Source organism: Malaclemys terrapin, chromosome 3 (assembly GCF_027887155.1).
Source record: "Malaclemys terrapin pileata isolate rMalTer1 chromosome 3, rMalTer1.hap1, whole genome shotgun sequence".
Taxonomy (NCBI): Eukaryota; Metazoa; Chordata; order Testudines; family Emydidae; genus Malaclemys; species Malaclemys terrapin.
This window is the reverse complement of record NC_071507.1, coordinates 173,393,998-173,415,651: the sequence shown is the minus strand read 5'-3', so window position 1 is coordinate 173,415,651 and position 21,654 is coordinate 173,393,998. Positions and strand designations below refer to the sequence as shown.

General features: G+C 42.9%; 1 protein-coding gene across 3 annotated transcripts in view; it reads right to left on the bottom strand.

Moving 5' to 3' along the window:
• Window positions 1–6,748: 6,748 nt before the first annotated feature.
• Window positions 6,749–21,654, bottom strand: part of COLEC11 (collectin subfamily member 11) — a 46,885-nt gene continuing 31,979 nt past the window's right edge. For 2 of the 3 annotated variants that reach the window (XM_054022665.1, XM_054022666.1), the window contains exons 4-7: window positions 14,491–14,562; window positions 13,621–13,674; window positions 9,511–9,606; window positions 6,749–9,351 (exon numbers count right to left, since the gene is read on the bottom strand). In XM_054022665.1, the coding sequence (XP_053878640.1) occupies window positions 8,942–9,351; window positions 9,511–9,606; window positions 13,621–13,674; window positions 14,491–14,562 (632 nt within the window). In that variant the 3' untranslated portion in view covers window positions 6,749–8,941. The remainder of the gene's footprint in view (window positions 9,352–9,510; window positions 9,607–13,620; window positions 13,675–14,490; window positions 14,563–21,654) is intronic. The other variant, XM_054022667.1, reaches the window with a different exon arrangement.

The following is a 21,654-nucleotide window of genomic DNA, read 5'->3' as shown; positions in this document are numbered from 1 at the left end:
CAACTCACACCAGGACTTATGTCGGTGTAACTTATGTCACTTGGGGGGCGGTAGTTTATTCACACCCCTAAGTGACATAAATTATGCTGACATAAGCTGTAATGTAGACATAGCCTTAGTTGCCTCTTACTGCCACTAGATGATAGTATGGTAACACAGAGACCATTACACTGCACACCAGACCAGCAGCTGCTGAATTTTTGACAGTATTTAATATTTTTATACTTACAAGAACAGGTATGCACCTATGCTAGGTATCTAACCTTTGAATTATCAGCACTGGCTTATGCTCCCAGTAAAGTGAATACAGTAACATATCCCTACTAGTATGCAGTGTTGTTGTTGATATGTCAGCCCCAGGATATTAGAGAAACAAGGTGGGTGAGGTAATATCTTTTACTGGGCCAGCTTCTGTTGGTGAGAGGACAATCCACCAGAAAAGTGGATCACATCATGGAACAGGTCACCCTAATACTCCGAGAGAACCCCAAAACTGAAAAAGAGCTCTGTGTAAACTCAAAAACTTGTCTCTCTCACCCAGAGGCAGATTAAGATTTATTGGGGTCCTGGGCACAAAGAGCATTTGGGTCTAGGGTGACCGGACAGCAGATGTGAAAAATCGGGACGGAGGTGGGGGATAATAGGAGCCTATATAAGAAAAAGGCTCAAAAAGCAGGACTGTCCCTATAAAATCGGGACATCTGGTTACCCTATTTGGGCTCTCCACACTCCAGGGGCTCCAAAGTGCTGGAACCCGGGGGAGGTGGGTTTGGAGGGGCCTGCCTGTCCACTTTTTAACATGGGCATAATAGCCTTGGGCAGGTGAGGAACAGCAGTGGCAGGGGAGGTGCTTCGCAGCAGGGGAACTGATAAAGTACCCTATCACGAAGCATAATCCCTGCTTGTGGCACCAGCGTCTTCCTGGTGGATGGCTGAGGTGGGCCTTACCCCCCTCACCCTTGCTCCACCTCTTCCCCCGCGGCCTTGCCCTCTGGCCAGGCCAGAAGCCAGAGCCAGGCCATGGTAAGAGCTTCTCATGGAGCCCAGGCCACTGTGGGAAGCCCTGGACCCTCCGCCTGCCTTGGGCAGCGCACCCCAGGGGGCAGGAACACGGGCCAGGGGCTGCTCTAGGGCACTTTGGCCAGGACAAGTGGAGGGGCCAGGGTTCCCCACAGCAGCCCAGGCTTCCTGGGCAGCTCTTACCACTACCCAGCTCTGGCTTTGCCACGGTCAGGGCCTCGGCGGAAGAGGAGGAGCAGGAAGCAGGGTCACAGTTCCAGTGGCCCCCCAACTTCTACACAAGTTCCGGTGCTCCTGCAGAGGCCCCCAAATTGGCTGAGGCTCCTGGACCCGGGTCCCATGCATTAATCCACCACTGCTCTCATCAGCAGAAGTTGGTCCAATAATATGTATTACCTCACCCACTTTGTCTGTCTCTCTATTATCCCTACGATATCACTAGTGTGGAGGACACTGGTACTTGTTCAAGGTCCCACAGTCACAAATTATGCGTACGATTAAAAAAAAAAACATGCCACCAAGTCTCAGGGCCCAGGTCAGCTGACTCAGGCTTGCGGGACTTAGGCTGCTGGTTTAAAAATTGTAGTGTAGATGTTCAGGCTCAGGCTGGAACCCAGGGTCTGAGACCTTCTCCCTCAAGGAATTTCAGAGCCTGGGCTCTAGGCTGAGCTCAGACATCTACACTGTAATTTTATCGTCCCGAGGCCTGAGTTCCACAATCCTGAGTCAGCTGACCCAAGCCAACCGTACCCATGTCGCGGGTCTTTTATCGAAGTGTAGATGTCCCCCATGTGGCCAGAGATCAGATGTTCAGTTGGGCTCCTCCCTTTCTCTTTTCAGACACCCCCAACCATACACCTTGTCTTTTCTTTCACACAAGCATGCACACACTCATTCTCACTTACCTCTCCCATTTGTTGTTCTTCCTTCAGCTTTATCACTTGATCTCTCCTCTATCCTCTCTATCCCTCGTCTCCTCACTCTGTCACTCACCTCAGAAGGAAGGGGAAGTGCTGGTTTGTTTTCCTAACTTTCATGTCTGGCACTGGTACATCTTAGTCCCTTTTGTTCTCTACCTGTGGCACGCAATTGCTTAGCCTTCCAAAAGCTATAATACTCTGGTCTAATTTCAGTTATTGTGTTTAGTGTGCAGGTGGATGGGTGCAACTCTCCTCAAACCCCTCCTCCACGGTCCACCAAGATTTCATCCACACAGAATCAGTTCTCTCTTCACCTGCCAAAATTAATCAGTTCCCCATTCACATGATCAGTTCTTTCCATTCATAAAATCAATTCCCAACAAAAAAAATTTCCCCTCCCAAACAGTCAAAACTCATCACAACACAAAATCAGTTTTTCCCTCCAGTACCTCATAGTGGTCAGGCACCTCTCCATTACAACAGCAGGCTCAGTGCCCCTAAGAGCACTGTTTCACAGGGAATGATGCTGATGGATAGGTTTGGTGCTGCAGGGTCCTTCAGTGAGGGGAAGGAACAGGGAGGCAGAGACACCCTTGTAGAGTTGAGAGGGAGAGGATGCTTTATCTGCTCCTGGTTACACCTCCTGTGTGCCTTGCCTGACGCAAGTAGGAGGCACAAAACATTCACTACAAATTCAAAGTTGGCACAGGATCACTCAACACCAGAGGCCAGAGAGAGAAAGAAAGAAAGTTGGACTCTCCAGTTAAAAGCTGGAAACTAAATAGATATGAGACACATACACACAAAGCTATGGGATTGGGCATTGGAAAGTTAGGAGTTAGCTGATAGGCTGGAACAAAATGAAAGCTAGAGCCCCATGAAATAAGTCTCCAGGCCATGGACCAGTTCAGGCCAGAGTCCTACAAGGGCCAAAGCTTCCCACCAATTTGGTAACAGGTTCATTATTATCTCAACTGGTGTTACCTGAACTTATGTAAAGAGAGTCAATCATTTTCCTTATAGAATTCCAATAAAAGTGCTCTATTTTTGGTATACAATGGATTTATCTTTAGTCTTCCTCTGCTTTTCGATCTAAACAAGCTTATAACTCATGGATACACAATAGCCACAGTGTGAGTGAGCTGTTCACCTATCAAGTGTCTTTGAAACATATTTTCAAATGTGCTGGTGCTACATAACAAATCATCCTTACTCTGTAAAATACACTGAATACATTACTTTGACTAAAATAAATGTGTTTCATATGAAGGATTGATTCAGGGGCCTGAAGAAATCACTACATAGAAGACTGTTAGACTCATTGACAGGTTTCCCAAGACACACCCTACATGTCCCTCACTTAGATAAAAACATTTTCTTTTAATGTTTATGGACAAATACTGAACAAGAAAAAAAGACAACCAAGTGCAGATTGACATGAACCTTGTATTAGCTTCTTGGGAGACCTTCTAGTTCACACTTACAGTTGCTTTTTGCTTATGTGTTCCTAACATCTTCCATAGAAGTAAATAACAAGTATAATATGTTTCTTGATGTGTATGAAAAATACCAATAATTTTTCTTTTCCCAACTAAAAAAAATAAATAAAAATCTCACCAATACAACTATTTTCAAACAAAGTCCATGCCAAAAAATGTTACTGTTTCATCTTCCTTATTTATTAGACTAGTCAGTGGTCACTGGTTCCATCACTAGTGACAGGAGTTGATCTAATGACTACTGAACTCAATAGGCAACAGAGAGTCCTGTGGCACCTTTAAGACTAACAGATGTATTGGAGCATAAGCTTTCGTGGGTGAATACCCACTTTGTCAGACACATGCCTACATGAACTCAATAGGGTATGTCTAAATTGCACACTAAGCCTGGGCTCTGACTCGGGTTTGAGCACAATCCTCACTTCCGTCCACACACATATCAGTCTGACTTGGGTCAGCAAGAACTCAGGTCCTAGATCCTAGGCCCCTACTAGGGGGATGGGTCAGAGCCTACATCCTACTGTGACTCAGGTCCAAGACCTGTCACTTTGCAGTGTGGGTGCAGGTCAAACCACAGGCCCAAGTCAGAAGGTCCACACAGTGCAGTATGAACAAATTAGCATGGCTGTGAGTCCCAGGTCCAACAATTTTAAACCCAGATTTATAATCCAGTGTGGACGCTCAAGCACAGGCTTGGAAACGGAGTCCACAAGCTCAGATCCAGAGTAGACATACCCTAGGAGTCTTGTCATTCACTTCAGTAGCCTTTGGCCTTGGCCCATAGGGCTAGACCAGGGGTGGTCAAACTTTTTGGCCCAAGGACCACATCTGGAAATAGAAATTGTATGGCAGGCCATGAATGCTCATAAAATTGAGGTTGGGGTGTGGGAGGGGGTGAAGGCTCTGACTGGAGGTGTGGGCTCTGGGGTGGGGCTGGGGATGAGGAGTTCATGGTGCAGGAAGGGGTTCCAGGCTGGGGGAGTAGGGTGTGGGAGGGGTGCAGGCACCAGCTGGGGGTGCAGGCTCTGGGGTGGGGCTGGGGATGAGGAGTTTTGGGTGTAGAAGGGTGCTCCAGGATGGAACCGAGGGGTTTGGAGGGCGGGAGGGGGATCAGGACTGGGGCAAGGGGTTGTGGTGTGGGATGGGGTGCAGGCTCCGGCTGGAGGTGCAGGCTCTGGGGTGGGGCTCGGGATGACAGGTTTGGGGTGCAGGAGGATGCTCCAGGCTTGGTTCGAGGGGTTCAGTGGGTAGGAGGGGGATCAGGGCTGGGGCAGGCTGTTGAGGCACCAGGAGAGGCTCAGGGGTGCAGGCTCCAAGCGGTGCTTACCTCAAGCAGCTCCTGGAAGCAGCAACCGTCTCCCTACTCCAGCTCCTATGCGGAGCCGCAGCCAGGTGGCTCTGCGCGCTGCCCCATCTGTAGGCACCGCCCCTGCAGCTCCCATTGGCCGCAGTTCCTGGCCAATGGGAGCTGCGGGCGCGGCACTTGGGGCAGGGACAGCATGAAGCGCGGTGCCCCCTGGCTGCCCCCACCATGCAGGAGCTTGAGTGGGGCCATGCCACTGCTTCCAGAAGCAGCGTGGAACGGCCCCCGACCCTGCTTCCCGGCTGGAGCGGCAGAGCAGGGCCATGCCGCTGCTTTGGGGAGCCGTGTGGATTGGCCCCTGACCCTGCTTCCTGGCTGGAGCACTGGAGCGGGGCAAGCTCCAGACCACGGTCCCCAGCGGGAACTCGATGGCCGCCTTAAAACAGCTGGTGGGCCGGATACAACCCGCAGGCCATAGTTTGCTAGACTGTAGCTTTATAATCTGCCCCGTGTAAGGGGCAGTACAGAGGTCCTCCTTCCCCACAGCAGAACAGAGAGTGAGTTGTGACTCCCCACAGCACAGCCAAAGACCCACCCTGAGCAATGAGGACTGAGTAATGTTGAGCCCTACCTCCCCACACAGTCGAGTTAGGGCTCTGACAATCTATAGTGAACAAGGATATAGAAAGATCTTAACAATACAGTTGGTTTCCCTTTTATTTCATACTTCAAAAGCTGTTGAAAATATGGTGTAAGTGTAATACCGACAGACCCCAGTTGTTGGGAAGCGGACTCAAACGTGGGACCTCTGGAGCTTAGTACATGAATCTCTACCGCATGAGCTAAAAGCCATATGGCTGCTAGGTGAGGCTGCACAGCAGACTCATTAATCTCTTTCTCTCCAAGTGGTCTCAGTGCCACTAGATGGGACAGAACACCACACCTAGGAGATGTGTGGGTTACATACATCCCCCTAGCTGAGGAAGTACATCCCAAGCTTCAGAGACTTCCCAGTTGAAATCCCGGATAAGACCCCACTTGGAACACGGACAGACCCTGGTCGTCGGCGGGCAGAACTGAACCTGGAGCCTAGTGCATGAGCTTCTACTGCATGAGCTAAAAGCCATATGGCTGTTAGCTAAGACTGTAGAGCAGATTCTCTCTCTCTCTCTCAATCCTCCCCCACACCCCCGATGGAACAGAACACCACACACAGAAAAATGGAGGGAAATAAATGGGTTTTCTGCTGTTTAATATTAAATAGCAATTTGAGTAGAAATTCAGATTGTTCACTAAACACTATAAATCTGTGAAAATGTGGTGTGCCTGCTGCCCAGCTCAAGTAAGGCTTTTAGGCATGCAGGCCTGTTTTCTAGCTCATCCGAAGGAATCTGCAAAGAGGGTATAGATTCATACAAGCAGAATCAACCCACCAATCAGTATCTTGCAAAAATGGGTAAAGAGTGGGCAAAGCTGACAGCTTAGGCACACAGTGTCTTCAAGATACTTTATGTGGGCAAGTGCCATCCTAGGCAGGCAGCTCTAGTAAAGTGGAACCCAGGCTTAGATTGCCCTTATTTATCACCATACAGCTACAATGACTTGACCCAAACATATTGATGGTTTAAAAGCCTCTGGGGATTTTTATTAGCAGGAGGCAAACCATTGCAAAACTCAAAAGGGAATATTCCCTGGGTGCAAATTGACCCACAGGAATAAATTTTTAGCCCTTCTCAGATTTTGTAGACTAAGAACCTTTGTATGTAAGTGTACAATCACACCAAAATTATTTGAGATCTCAGTTAAAGCCCTAACACACATGAGCCATACTTTACCTGTACCAGAAAGAAACGTTGGCAAGCAGAACCAGTCACCATCTGAATTGTTCTTTAGGGTCATGGCTCTCTAGCACTATGGTCTGCATGATTTGCATATATTGGAATAATATTCTACCAGTTTTAGGAGTTCATGAGTAAACCTTTATAACAGATTCAACTTCACAACAGTTAGCATGCCAGGATGAAATTGTTTATTTCCTTGAGAATAAAATTAACATGTAATTTCAAATGTTGTCATGCTTTGAGGAACTAAGCAAAAGTCCTATGGTCAGTAATCTTCCATTAACTGTAGCACTGTATGGTAGCTTATTAATTTGGTCTTGCCTAATATGTGGAGGCTATCTGAAATCACATGCCAAGCCTGGTTTGAGTTTCTTCTAGATATTTCTTCCGGATTGATCATACATGCTTTGTGATTGTTTCATATTTAGTGTTGTTTACCCTTAAAAAATATTTAAAACATTGTATAACCACACTGTCTGAAAAACACAATAGACAGAGGTTTCCCAGTGACCTTCATATGTAGAGCAGTTGACTAAAAGATGAGAGGAATTGCAACAGGCCACTACAAATATCCAATATTCATAACTCTTTTTGTCCAGTTATACCCTTCAAAAATAAACCACGTTTTTCAGTCACATGCAGTTGTGAATTGGATACACAAATAAGTGGGGCAAAATTACTTACTGCATTCCTCTGGAACTATATCCCTATAGGGGTTCTGAATTTTTTTTTAAATAAATAAGATTTTATTTCAGGGTACATCTACACTACAGGGGGGAGTCAATTTAAGATACGCAAATTCAGCTACGTGAATAGCGTAGCTGAATTCGACGTATCGCAGCCGACTTACCCCGCTGCGAGGACGGCGGCAAAATCGACTTCTGCGGCTTTCTGTCGGCGGCGCTTACTCCCACCTCCGCTGGTGGAGTAAGAGCGCCGATTCGGGGATCGATTGTCGCGTCCCGACGGGACGCGATAAATCGATCCCCGAGAGGTCGATTTCTACCCGCCGATTCAGGCGGGTAGTGTAGACCTAGCCTAAGAGAAGATATAGCCATGAAGAGTAGCAAGGAAGAGTAGTAATCACAAGAACAAAATAAAGGACCAATTCCTGAAGTCCTTACTCAGAGATAAATTCTCTGCTGGGACAAATGAATGAAATCCATTGAAGTCAATGGAGCTGTGTTCATTTATGCCTGCAGAGAATATGTCCCTTTTTAGAGTCCTTACTAAGGCCAATCTTCCACTGACATCAAGTTAAGGACAGAGTGAAAGCTAAGTGAAGACTTCAGCATTTGTCCCAGTGAAAGGAACTGTTGGACAACAAAGATTTTGTGAGACTCATGATGTACTCAGGAAACCCTCCTTGTGTTTTGTAACCAAAAATATCAATCACGAATATCTTAAGCAAAAATAGACTAGTGAGTGCTGCACTCATGAAGTGCCAGAATGCAAGTCTCTGAAGGGCCATAAAATGCCATTTCAGCTCCCCAAAAAAGTGCTGGAATGCCATCCAAGGGTGTTCCAGCAGGGCTCAAATACAACTTTAGAGAACAGGCTCTGGCTTCCTTTGGCAAATTCTTTTTTCACTCAAATAGTTTATGCACAGTCCCACCCTCGGTTAAACAACGTGTAAAACAAACAGAACCTGGCACTGCATTTTCTGAAGAAACACAAAGTTGGCTTCTCCCCATCTAGTACTGAATTCTGAGCCATTTAGACTCCCCAAAGCAGTGTAAATGAGTTCGCTCACTGAAGTGTGTCTCTGTGTTGTTATTTGCAAACAGTTTAATAAGAAGATGTTACAAAAGTGGTAGAACTGATATGGTTGGTTTGCTTGTGTATGTGTCACAGAAACAGGTACAAAGCCTGCCCATTCAGAACCCTATTGCAATAGTTGTATTAAGTAGCTAGAGGATACAAAAGCTTTTCCTTATGGCTTGAAATAGCCAGAAATGTCATCTTTGTAAACCAGTATGAGCAATTAACATTAACAATTAAAAATGTTGTTAAGATAAAACAATATCAAGAATCTACGTCTTCAGAAACAACATTATAACAACAAAGAGCCAAATTCTGCCCTCCATTGCTGTCATGCAATCTCATTCATTAATTGCAGTGAGGGCAGAATATGGACCTTATCTAGATACATATTTTCTTAGGGCAAGACAAACTATGTCTTATTTAACTCTGCTCTTCCCTTCTGAAGGGTAAATATTGATATTTGAAATACCTAATTATATTTACAGCTGTACAACACTGATGTTATATACTTGTAAAATATAACTAGTACTTTATAAACAAGGGGTAAGTTATACAATCTGCTTCAAACGGGGGAGGGGAACAGAGCAGACATCCTCACACATTTTCTTTGTCAAATTCACATACAAAATACATTGTAATGTGACAGGCAACATCATTCCATCCACCAGAGGCCACCATTTCCACACAGTCCTCCTCATCATAGGCATTATTGGGTTCGCCGCTGCGCCATTTGTTGAAGGTCTGCATGGGTGATCGATCAGAATACACAAAATTGCCCTCTTTTTCCAGGTCGTTGATCCCAATGAAAACTCTGGTGAGCCCTGCTTGATTGATGTAAGAAGCAATCAGACTATTGGTATTCTCATCCTTGGGCATGGTCAGTGTTCCTCCTCTTCCATGGCAGTAGAGCTGGGCATCCACATATCTTTTCTCTTCTTTCACCAGTAGGTATATCTTATTATCTGTCTCACGCACACCAGCGACAGCTGCGGGGGAGGGCAGTGCTGAAAAGTGAGCACTCGCATTTCTATAAACCAACTTAATGCACACCACAAAAATAGATACACAAATCAAATATGAAATGGCCATATTCTTTAAGAGCAGCTTCATCATTAAAAAAAATAGGGCACTTGGAAAGGGAGAAACATACAAAATAAACATACCATTTTTTATGAATTTTAATTCAGTTGTCAGCTGGGCCACTTGGATATCCATTTCCCCAATAGCCTTCCTTAGCTGGCTGCATTCACAAGGGATGCCTGCAGAGATCAGGGTGGGTGCTTGCTGTTAAATTGTATATACAAACATAAATAAAAATGTTTCGTGAAATATATTTATGTGAATGTATTGCTCACAAAAAGGGGCTAGCCTGATGACCCCAGAGATTGAAATTCTCTGTCCAATCATAGGCAGCAACCGTGCAAACTTCCCCATGTTGACCCACCAACAGCCTTCACTCTGACCTTTGGGTCTACCTATAAGAGTTCAGTTCATTCTCTATGCCACCTCAGTCCTTGGCCTCTCTGAGGAGATCCCAAACGATGGTGCCAATTAGTGCCAAACATGTGGCAGACAACGGTCTGCTAGGAACAAAAATAGGACGTCTTCAAACTTCTGAGTTCTCAGTGATGCATATATAAGGCAAAATTCTCCTCTTCCATCTTCACTGCAGATCTCTTTTCCACACAGGAAATCTGTATGGCATATTCTGCATTTGCTCTGCATGAGGAATCTGTCTATACAGCAGATCAGAGGCAGATGTTTTACTCCTATTATGTAATACTTATAATTAGCCCTAAAAGACAGTTCTGGCCATTTCAAAAGTGTTGGTTTGTTATAGTTCTTCCAATAAAAGACTTAAGACTCTAGAATTCTGCCCATCATCCCAAATTTACAATGATCTGAAAAAAGCAATTTTTATGAGATTATTAAAAAGGTCACTTCTGAGAGCCCAGTTTTGAAAACTAGGTTCCAGGTAAGGCACCCAGTTCTGCATATAGGTATTCAAACCTGTATTTAATCATGCTAATATCCAGTTTAGGTACCTAACTGTCTAATCCCACCCCCACCTATCAGCTCTCATTCAATATTTTTGACAATTCAGCTCCTGCCCCAGATCTGCCTGTAATGTCAGCCTCCATGGCCCATTTGTTACATTTTCAAACAAGCACTTTTGTGCTTTCTCCAATTCTGCCCCTCACACGTGGAGGAGCTCCCCGTAAATATCTGCAAAGCCACTTCATTGTCCTCCTTCAAAACCCTCCTTATAACTCCCCTTTCCCACAGTGCCTCCAAAAAAATTCAACAACTGCTGGCGCATTGATACCGCAGTCCATCATACCGACCATGTCATCTCATTGTACTCCCTCATCTGATTGTCTGTATCTATCTGTTGTCTCTTGTCTCACATGCAGATGTTAAGCTCTTTGGGGCAGGGAATATAATTTACTCTTTGTTTGTACAGCACCTAGCACAATGGGGTCCTAGTCCATGACAAGGTCTTCTAGACACTACAATAATACAAATAGTAAAGAAGTGCCAATCTGAGCACTCATTTGCAAACTGGAACACCCAAGTCAGAGAATTGCATTATGTTAACTTGGCATTCTGGCCCATGAATTAGAATAATAAATGGTAATTCCATGAGAAAAACTTATGTGGTGCTTTCCACATCTTAGGGGGGATTTTCAAAGTCAAAAATAGTAGTTTGGTGCCCACTCCCATTTCCTTCCCTGCTTCTTCCTTGCTCCCAGAGCACTGTAATTCACTGCTGGTTAGAATCTGACCCTTAACCTGTACTGTATCTTCCCTTTTAGGGCCAGATTCTGCCACCCTTATGTACCTGTACTGGTACTTACTGACTTTCATTGTGAGTTGGGTACCTAGCCTTTGAAAAATCTCCTCTCTGAAGGCTTTGAGCCAGATTCTGCAGGTAGAGCAGTGCCTTACTCCATGAGTAGTACTACTGAAATATATGGGACTGCTCGTAAAGTAAAGTACTACTTCAGGTGAGTAAATTGGCAGAATCTGGCCCTAAAATGGCAGACACAGCAGGGGTTAAAGGCCAGATTGTAGACCCGTACACATGGATAGTAATTTGAGTAGTGTAGATCAGCAGTAAATTACTAACCGGCAATGGAGCAAAGAGAAAGCCGGGGAGGAAACGTAACTCAGAAGTGTGTCTCCTGTGGCTATTCCTAGGCTAGTGCAGCTAGCACATACTAAGCCCTGCCTCAGCAAAGCGTTTAAACACCTGTCTAAGTCCATCCCACTTCAGCAAACCTCTTAAGAACATTTGGAACTTACACACGTGCTAAAGTACTTTGCAGGCCCTTGCTGCTTACTGCTGTATGCCTGGACCAGAGACTGAGTAGCCCATGTAGGAGTGAAAGGGGGGTTCCTTCTCCTTTTGCATGGGCACAGTCCAAGTCATTATCTATCCCTAAGACTCTTCTCTTCACATACAAGGCATTGCATAGCCTTGCTCCTTCCTAACCTTCCCATAAGAGCAGATGTTTTAGTAAACATTGATTGTTCATTACTCACTATCTAATAACCACATCTGTTACATTTGTATCATTCAGTGGCTGCTAACAACACATAATTAATGCAAACAACATTTCCATTTTTCCATTTCTATTATCTAACATAAAATCTATTAAAGATACTAGAATGCAGGGGAGGTGCTGCATTTTTGTCCTAAAAGCACCAATAGTCTATTGTTTTCCATCATCTGAGTCTAAGGTCAGGTCTACACTACAAACTTACATTGGTATAACTATGGCACTCAATGTAGTTATACCAACCTAGCCCCCCCTGCATAGACAGCACTATGCCAAAGGGAGCGCTTCTCCCATCAACATAGCTATTGCCTCTCATGGAAGTAGATTAGCTGCGCCGATAGGAGAAGCTCTCCCATCAATATAGCAGCATCTTCACTGACGCAGCTGCACTGGTACAGATGTGCCACAGCAATGTTTTACATGTAGACCGGCTCTAAGCTTTTCACACTCCTAACAAGATACCCGTTGATCATCCAATGGTTTTTCAGAGTCTCAGATGATGTGTAGAAAGGCTTTGCAAAACAGCTTCTCTCCACCAGCATAACTGGCAAAAATCACAGCATTCTTGAAAACCAAAATAAGGTCAGTTCTGTAGATCAGTGGTTCTCAAATGTATTTGATTGTGTCCCCTTCTTTGTTTTTGTAGTGGTTTACAACCTCCCCCACTCCCCAACATACAAGTACATATACCCTTAAAAAATCCACATGCAACTCTCACTAAATATTAAAAACAGTAAGGCACTGATTCAAACAGAGCCAACGATCCATTGTAATAAGAGCAAAAGAAAAACTGCAATTGTGGTTGATGCTTACAATTAAATGCACACACCTTGTCGTAGCAAAGAACGGATTAACGTACATAGGGCGATGACTTTGTATAATGCTATGCAAGCTTAGCAGAAATCCATGAAAATGCACAGCGCCATCTAGAGTCAAATGATCTGAGGACCTGATAGGTCTGGAGGAATCAGCTTAGTTATTTATCCATTGCTGGGGGTAAGCAATAAGTTCTTTTCCCCAAAAAACATTTCATGCCCCCCAGAATACATTCTGCCCTCCCCCCACACACACACATGGGCACCTGCCCCCGCAGTTTGAGAACTTCTGCTGTAGATGAAAATATGCCCTCCTACCCTGCCAATAAATTCTACAAAGTCTGAGCCTGTTGGCCTTGTAGACTGTGGCATGAAGTCCCTAAGTCCCTTAGGCCTTGTTCCTGCGCTGAGAACCACATGCACAACACAGCTTTTTGCCCATGAGATGTCCCACTGAAGTTGATGAAGGTGCAGGGGTCCCCCACAGGGTTCTCAGTGCAGAATTAGAGCCTAAGTAGGATGACCAGAGATGTCTTTTGGCACAGTGGGAATGACTGGGAACAAGTTGCATTCCTGCTCCCATTAGCTTTCTGGAATAACTAAATCCATGTTGAGTTAGTGGGGAGCTACTGCACATTCTTTCAAGCAGTTGTCCACCCCCAGAAGGAATTACAGTACAACTCCCAGCAGTCATTGCATCCTCAACAAACGTTTTGTAAAAGTACCCTTGTAGATGTGCAGTATAATCCAAATTACAATGCATAAATCAGAAGAGGTTATTCAAAAATTTAAGTTCCAACATCATTCTTCAGCATTTTTAAAAGGAATGTGTACTATACATGATTTATACATTTTTTAAAAAAACTATACACTTTGAAGATCTATCATGGTTTACCTGGGTCTCCATTAGGACCAGGTGGCCCTATATCCCCATTATCTCCCTTTTCACCTAAAAAATGAAAAATATCATCAATTTTGCTGCTCAGCAAATGGATTGCTTCACCAGTTTCATTAACAGAAAGTTTCTAAACAGGTTTTTTTTGTTAATGACTAAGATTTAGATGTAGAGATGGGCCCCAAATGATGGAGAATTTGGATTTGTTGTCCCAGTCAGTTCATCATCAAGACAGGCCCAAACTGTGTAGTCTGGATTCAGGGACAAACATCATAACTAGTTTCATTCTGTTCCAGCTCTTGTTATTTGTCCCAGCACTTGCTTAGGCACTTTATAGAGCAATGACTTCCGTGGAACCTGTAAGGAAGTAGCACTTCTGAAAATCAGGCCACTTTTATTTAGGTGTCTAAATTTTGATTTAGAAGCCTAAAATTAGACAGCTCCATTGAAAATGCTGTTCAAAATGATTTGACCAATGTCACATAAGAAGTGGGAAGGCCAAGGAATTCAGACCTCATGGCTTCTGAATCTGTGCCTCTGCCAAAGTACAATCCTACTTCCCACCCACTCTTCTTTAAATATCTATACTTGGAGGTTGATGTAATTTAAAAACTCTTTCATCTACCCACAAGTCAGGTTTCTAAGACTTCTTGATCCTGCTATGTGTCAGGGTGTAAGACAACTAGTCCAGAGATCTCCATCCTTTGATTGACTAGAATGTGATTAAATTATAGGCTTGCTATATATTTTGGTAAGTTCTGAGACAATCTGAGTAATTTTAAATAAGAATGGGACTCATCTCAAAGATAAATGGCCATTGATTATTCAGTTGAGACACCACCGGAGAAAAAAAGATTGAATCAAATATACCTTTTGAACCGATGGGACCAATTTTTCCATGTCGACCCACACTGCCCTTCTGTCCTTTGTCCCCCATTTCCCCTAAACATAACAAAAAGATCAAAGACACAAGTTAAAAACATTGTCTGCTTTATTCAGATGTCCAGCAGCACTTCAGTATCATTTTCTATGGCAGGCAGCAGAAAATGTTGTAGCAAATTTTCTTTGCAATTACAATGAATGATCACCAAGGTTTGTCAAATTCCAGGAGTCCAGCTCTTTCCTCATCCACGGCCTGCTACATAAATAACACAGAAGCATATTTAACCTTCTCAGTGCAGTTGACTTCACGGAACTGCACAGGTATAAATGAAAATAGAATTTGACTGAAAGCCATGAAAATAAAGTTTTTGTATGACGCCACTCAGATAGTTTGTCGTCCCAATGTATTGTTGAAAATAAGGGGAGATTCCAGAAAAACTTGTGGATCAAAAGGCTGAATCTATTATGGAATTTAAGAGATTTAAAAGTCTTCAAGCATAATGAGTCAATTAATCTAGTGCTGTGGTTCTCAACCATGGGTACACGTACCTCTGGAGGTACGTAGAGGTCTTCCAGGAGGTACAAAAACTCAGCTAGATATTTGCCTAGTTTTACAACAGTCTACATAAAAAGCACTAGCAAAGTCAGTACAAACTAAAATTTCATACAATGACTTGTTTATACTGCTCTATATACTGTACACTGAAATGTAAGTACAAGATTTATATTCCAATTGATTTATTTTATAATTATATGATAAAAATGAGAATGTACACAATTTTTCAGTAATAGTGTGCTGTGACACTTTTGTATTTTTATGTCTGATTTTGTAAGCAAGTAGTTTTTAAGTGAGTGAAACTTGGGGTACGCAAGACAAATCAGACTCCCAAAAGGGGTACAGTGTCTGGAAAGGTTGAGAACCCCTGATCTAATGAAGTAGCAACAAAGTAACTGAGAGCAGAATTTAGTCTTTGTGTTCTGTAAATTCAGTGGAGACAGTTGCATACTTATTCTTTTGGAGTGTTGGACTTTTGGGACTTTGGGGTGATCTTTTGGGTTGTTGGACTTAAGACCCTGAGGGGAAAGGGATACTGCCAAACTTACTTGGGGGTGGGTCTTTTGCTCATGGTTTGTTATGAATCCTGTTTCTGGTGTTTCCCCAACATAATGCCGCATTGTTTCCCTCCTTTATTAAAAGGATTTTGCTACACTCAGACTCCGTGCTTGTGAGAGGGGAAGTATTGCCTCTTAGAGGTGCCTGGGGGAGTGGTATGTAATTGTCCCAGGTCACTGGGTGGGGGCTCGAGCCAGTTTTGCATTGCGTTATTGAAACGGAACCCCTAGATACTGAACCCGGCCCTTGTTGCTGCCAACTCAGATGGGCAGAAGGGTTACAGTATCATAACGAGAAGTAGTGAAAGCCTTTCGTTTGCCCTCTAGATACACACACACACACGTACACCACACACACACACACACACAGTCTAAGTAATTCACAGCAGGAATGTAAAGTGTTATTAATTTTAATGAAGATACCATGCAGTTCTTTAAAGTAGAGTTGTGGTAAATGAGTCACTTGAAATCATCTTCCTCAGCAATTTTTAATGAATAAAGGATAAATATGCACATTACAAAAGCTGACATAAATTGTCAACAGAGTTGCCATAATTTACCCTCTTCTCCTTTCAGTGTTCGTCCTGGCTTTCCATTATGTATACACAAAAATCTAATAGAAAAAGGTTTGATTCACTTTCTTCATCTGACCTTGACCCTTTTCTCCTGGTTGTACCGTATAACAGAATATTCAGATAGCTCATGGAAAACAAGTGCATTGTAAGAGGCACTTGCTTTATCATCATATATCACACAAAGTAAGCTGAAGAAGAGAAACCACTGTTATCTGGCCAATGAATCACTGTAGAGTGGGTCTTGGTATCATTTATCTGAACTCTTCCCCAGAAGGTATCTGTCATGTCATTTATCACTAAAGTAGTTTTAATCAATTAGTGATGTTCCGATCCACTGGCTGGAATCAATGGCCACATTCTACCATCACTAGTCAAAAGTGGAATTTGGTCCACCATATGTGTCTAAGCTAGGAAAGCAAGCCAAGAATCACAAATGTGGCTCTTCCCCGTCACACCCTTCAACCAATATGAGAAATCATTATCCTGTTGGCATAGATAGTGTCAACAGACTTCAAAACCCACTATTCAAAAGCATGGGACATATCTCCTGCTACCCAGTATCTAGAATGCTTTCTGTAATGAATACTGAAAATGGTTTGGCCCTGTCTACACTAGCAGCCAAAACATTTTCAATGCTAGGGGGACCAGTGTCTGACAACCGTTGCTGAACACTGGTTGTTTTAATAGCATAGGCAGGGCACTCCTGCACATTACTGAAGCCTTGGCTTAAACCAGGCCACCCGTGGTTAGTAGGCCACAACTCTTCTAAGCAAACCCAAATAGATATACAGGTGCTATATATACTTAAGTTTGTCTGAGCTGGAAGTTGCTCTTTCCCTGTAGTGTAGTAACTCTGAAGCCAGCAAGATCATTAATCGTCGGGATGGGGAGTGGGGATAATCTGGACCTGGTAAATACCTGCTATGTCAGCTGACTTGTTTCAAGTAGGCTTTCCAGGAAATGTCCCTTTCCTGACTTGTAAACAGCAATAAAAGGGAGTAGCCTTGTTTTTTTGCTGCACATCCCACCACCAGGCATGGGGGGGCTCAAGAGTATGCCCGCTGGCTATGCCCCCATGTACATCCCAGCCAGACATGCCAGAGCACAACACATTCTGGCCATACACCCTCCTCGTACCAGTAAGCCCTTTATACTAGGGACTGCACAGGGAATGGTGTAGCAACTGGCTATGCCAGCTATACACCAACTAAGGAGCTCCATGAGCTTTAAGTCCCATTTGCCCGATGAGTCTGCATAAGTGGACTAGAGCAGGGGAGACAATCTGGCCCAGAATTTCCTGAGGCAGCTTGGTCTACAACTATTTCCATTAAAAATCCTATGTGGTCTTCTTCTCAAAGGAAATCCAATCTTAATTTAAACCGTGCAACATATTTTATGCATGGTCTCACAATGAAAGAACCATTCATTCAATGAGATGAATTCAAGGAAAAATTATTATACACAGTAGGCCAGATCTTCAGCTTATAAATTGTCATAGTTTAGTTGAAGTCACTAGAGCTATGACAATTTATGCCAGCTGAGGATCTGTGGAATTCTTTGCTGCAGATCATAATCACGTACTTTGGCTGGATTTTTTTTTAAAGCCTAGATAATTTTATAACTAAAAATATAATTTTAAGATAAGGACAATCAAATATCATGCTTCTAGGCAAAATCTCGTCTCCATAGGATCAGGAAGAAATCTCCTAATTATCCTGGGTGAAAGTTTCACACAACTAGCTACCAGTAGATGCATTATGCTGAAGTAGGAAGCTCAGATTCCACCTTCCTCAGATGCATCTGGTGTTGGTTGCTGTCAGAAAGGACATCTGAATTGATGGGCTACTGGCTAACTGTTTTGTACTATCTATGGTATTTCCTAGGCATCTTTAACTTGTTATCTATGCACCAAATGATTATGGAAAAGGACCAAAAGTTCTAAAAGGAATGATGTGTACACAATCATTGTGGAATTAGGAAACTGTACATGAAACCACAGGTATTTTCCTCCTAATGCATGTGATCCCAGTAGAAAAACAGAAGCAATCTGTACAATCAGTTGAAAAAGTACTGTCTGGGAGATAGCCTCAGCTCACATGGTGGATTCAAGATTCCTTGAACACTTTAAGGATTCAGTCTGTGGTACTGTATTAACTGCAGAGAGTTATTTTTGCTGGAATGTGATGAATGTTGGGGATGTATTTCCCAGGAACTCCAAATGTGTCAAAAAGTGTTAGACTATTATGACCTTATTAAGCTTATCAAAAAGTGGCCTTGCTCACTCTGATATGAATTGGTTATAGGAAGACTGGGGGTTATAATAAAAGGATTATATCAGAGGTTTGAACACCCAGTTCTAGGGGTCCTTAATAATTCATTTCAAACAGCTGTATCTGAAATGAAACAGACATGTATTCAGCCCATAAATATAGCATAATATATAAACACAACTAATTTGCTTTTTGTGACTTCACATCCTTTTATGTAAACAGAACAGACTACTTATCAATAATAACCAGTAAAATGAAGCCTATGTGTTCTACTCAGAAATAAGAGTTTGTTTATCTCAAACCCAGGAAACACATATATTAATTATTCTGTGCTCATTAAAAGAACTGTTTGGATTTGATTTTTTTCTACAGTCTCTCTCCCCCTACAGGAGTTTGCTTGTTCCATCCTCACAGAAACACTCACTGGCTGGTAGCAAACTGTAGTGTCATTCAAGGGCTTCATCGGACTTGCATTACACCCCTTTTTCCCTGTGATTTAATCTCCCCATGGGATAACCATTTAATTTACCCATGGGAAAGCCTCTCTCCATGTAATTATTTCTTCCTATGGAGTAACCAATTTAAAGAGAGATTCCTCTACATCATTGGCTCTCAAACTATGATTTGGGGACCACCTGTGAAGTCCATTCTAGCAGACTACAGAACTGCCAAAAGAGCAGTCCAAAAGCGGCACGAGAAAGTTGGGGAGGATAGAAGCTCGGAGGGAATGCAGTCCACACTCCCTGGAGTGACCAAAAGAGATGTAACTACAAATTTGGACAAACAGTACAAACAGTCATCTGCAAGTCTCTACTGGTGATTATACTCTTTGAAACCAATGTCTCAGCATCACATGGAACTCCACAGATGATAAAAGACTTCAGGATCTTGGAAGGGAGCTAAAAAATAGGAAAATCCAACTGATCTTCTTGGAGATCCTTCCCATGAGCAAGAGAAGGCAGAAAATACTAAAGGTGAACTATTGAGCCACTTCAAACAAAATGCATTTTAATACAGCCAAATGCAAAGGAACAAGGAATGCAGGTCATAACAACAGAAAGGGGGACTGTATCCTGGAAAGCAGTGACTGACACCTTGGTCACATAGTGGCCTTTAGTGCCTGTTTGTCAGGCTTCCTGATTCTGATGTACTTTTAAAAATTCTTACTATCTTTAGTCTTTAGCAAGTTGCGTCTCAAATTCTTTCTTGGCCTGCCTCGTATGCCTTTACACTTAACCTGCTAGACTTTGTGCACCTTATTATTATCCTCACTAGGATTTGACTTCCACATTTTAAAAGATGCCTTTTTGCCTCTAATGGTCTCCATTATACTGCTGTTTAGCCATGATGTTAGTCTTTTAGTCCTCTTATTGTCTCTTCTGATTTGGGGTATGCATTTAGTCTGAGCCTCTATCAACACGTTTTTAAATAGTCCCCTTGCTGCTTGCAGGCAATTAACCCTTTTGACAGCTCCTTTTAATTTCCATCTAACAAGCGACCTCATTTTTATGGAGTTCCCCTGTTTAAAGTTCAATATTACAGTGGTGGGGTTTTTGGGTACTATTCCCTCCATAAGGATGTTAAATGTAATTACATTATGGTCACTATTATCAAGCAGTTCAGCTATAGTTACCTCTTGGACCAGAGCCTGTGCTCCACTTACAACTAAATCAGGAATTGCTTCTCCTCCTGTGGGTTCCAGAACTAGCTATTCCAAGAAGCAGTCATTTATGGGGTCTAGAAATTTTACCTCTGCATCACACCCTGAGATATATATGACATGCTTGAATTGTGCCAGCAAGATACGTCTGTGAGGTACAAAGGCATGTCAAATATGCAGTTGCATATGCAAAACACATAAAACTGCATGATCAATTATCTGTATGTGCCATACACACATGTACCTTTTGTGGGCACAACTTATGCACACATTTTTAAAAATGTGGCTTTTACTGATAATTTTTGCACTTTAAACTACCAACACAATAATGAAAGCAAAGCAGCTTCTCAATGGGGTTTACAATTTAGACTGAATTACTGTGCTAATGTACCAATGAAGCTATGTAACTAAACTTTTATCTAACATGATAAACATCAACCTCACTTTTGTGAAAATATACTGTATATGTATTTTAAAGTAGAACTGGAAGATATTTTTGAATCAGATGGCAACTTTGTGTATATATAATTGTCTACACAAGACCTCTTTCACCAGGGCTTTTGTACAGAATTCTGCCAGCAACACCCCTAAGGGAGCAGTAAAGTCATGTGAATATTGAATCAGACATGAAGAAGATTGCATATTAATGAGCAGGAGGTAATATTAAAATATCTCTTGAGATATTATTACCTCTCTCTTAGACCTTGATCCTGCAAACTGCTGAGCACTTGGACCCCAATCCAGTGAAGTTAATGAGATTATTCACACACTTAATGATTAGCATGTGGTAACATGCTTCACCAGATCAGGGCCAGAATGCTCAGCAGCTCATAGGTTCAAGTTATTCCACAACATTTTGAGGAAACCTAATTTATAGATCTATGCAGTGTAATAACAGAAAGTTCAGATACATTCTGTATATTTTCAGGTGTTTATTCTGCATATTTTCAGGGGGGAGGGATAGCTCAGTGGTTTGAGCATTGGTCTGCTAAACCCAGGGTTGTGAACTCAATCCTTGAAGAGGCCACTTAGGGATCCGGGGCAAAATCAGTTCTTGGTCCTGCTAGTAAAGGCAGAGGGCTGGAGTCAATGACCTTTCATGGTCCCTTCCAGTTCTATGAGATAGGTATATCTCCATATATTTAAGACTGTAGGTAAATTAAAATACCCTGTAGGGCTACTTTTATTTTTAAGAGTCCAGTTAGCTTGACAGTGCTTTCCAACATTACTTCCCTATCTCCTGCCCACCTCTCCCCCGCCCCTTTCTTATTTTAAATGCTTTAGAATGTCTACCTTGGGTTGTATTGAGAGGGCATTTCTACTGATCTGGGGATGTTTGCTTTGCTATACTTTTTTATTTAAATTGTTTTGAGGAGTTCATGCTCCTGGAAGTTTGGGCCTAACACAGAGGCTCATGGCTCTATGAAATCATTCAGATCACTCCTGACCAGTAATCCATCTTCCGAGGAGAGAATGTCAGTTGTGTTGAGGTAGACAGTAATTTCATAATGGGCACAAACGGAGACTTGGATGA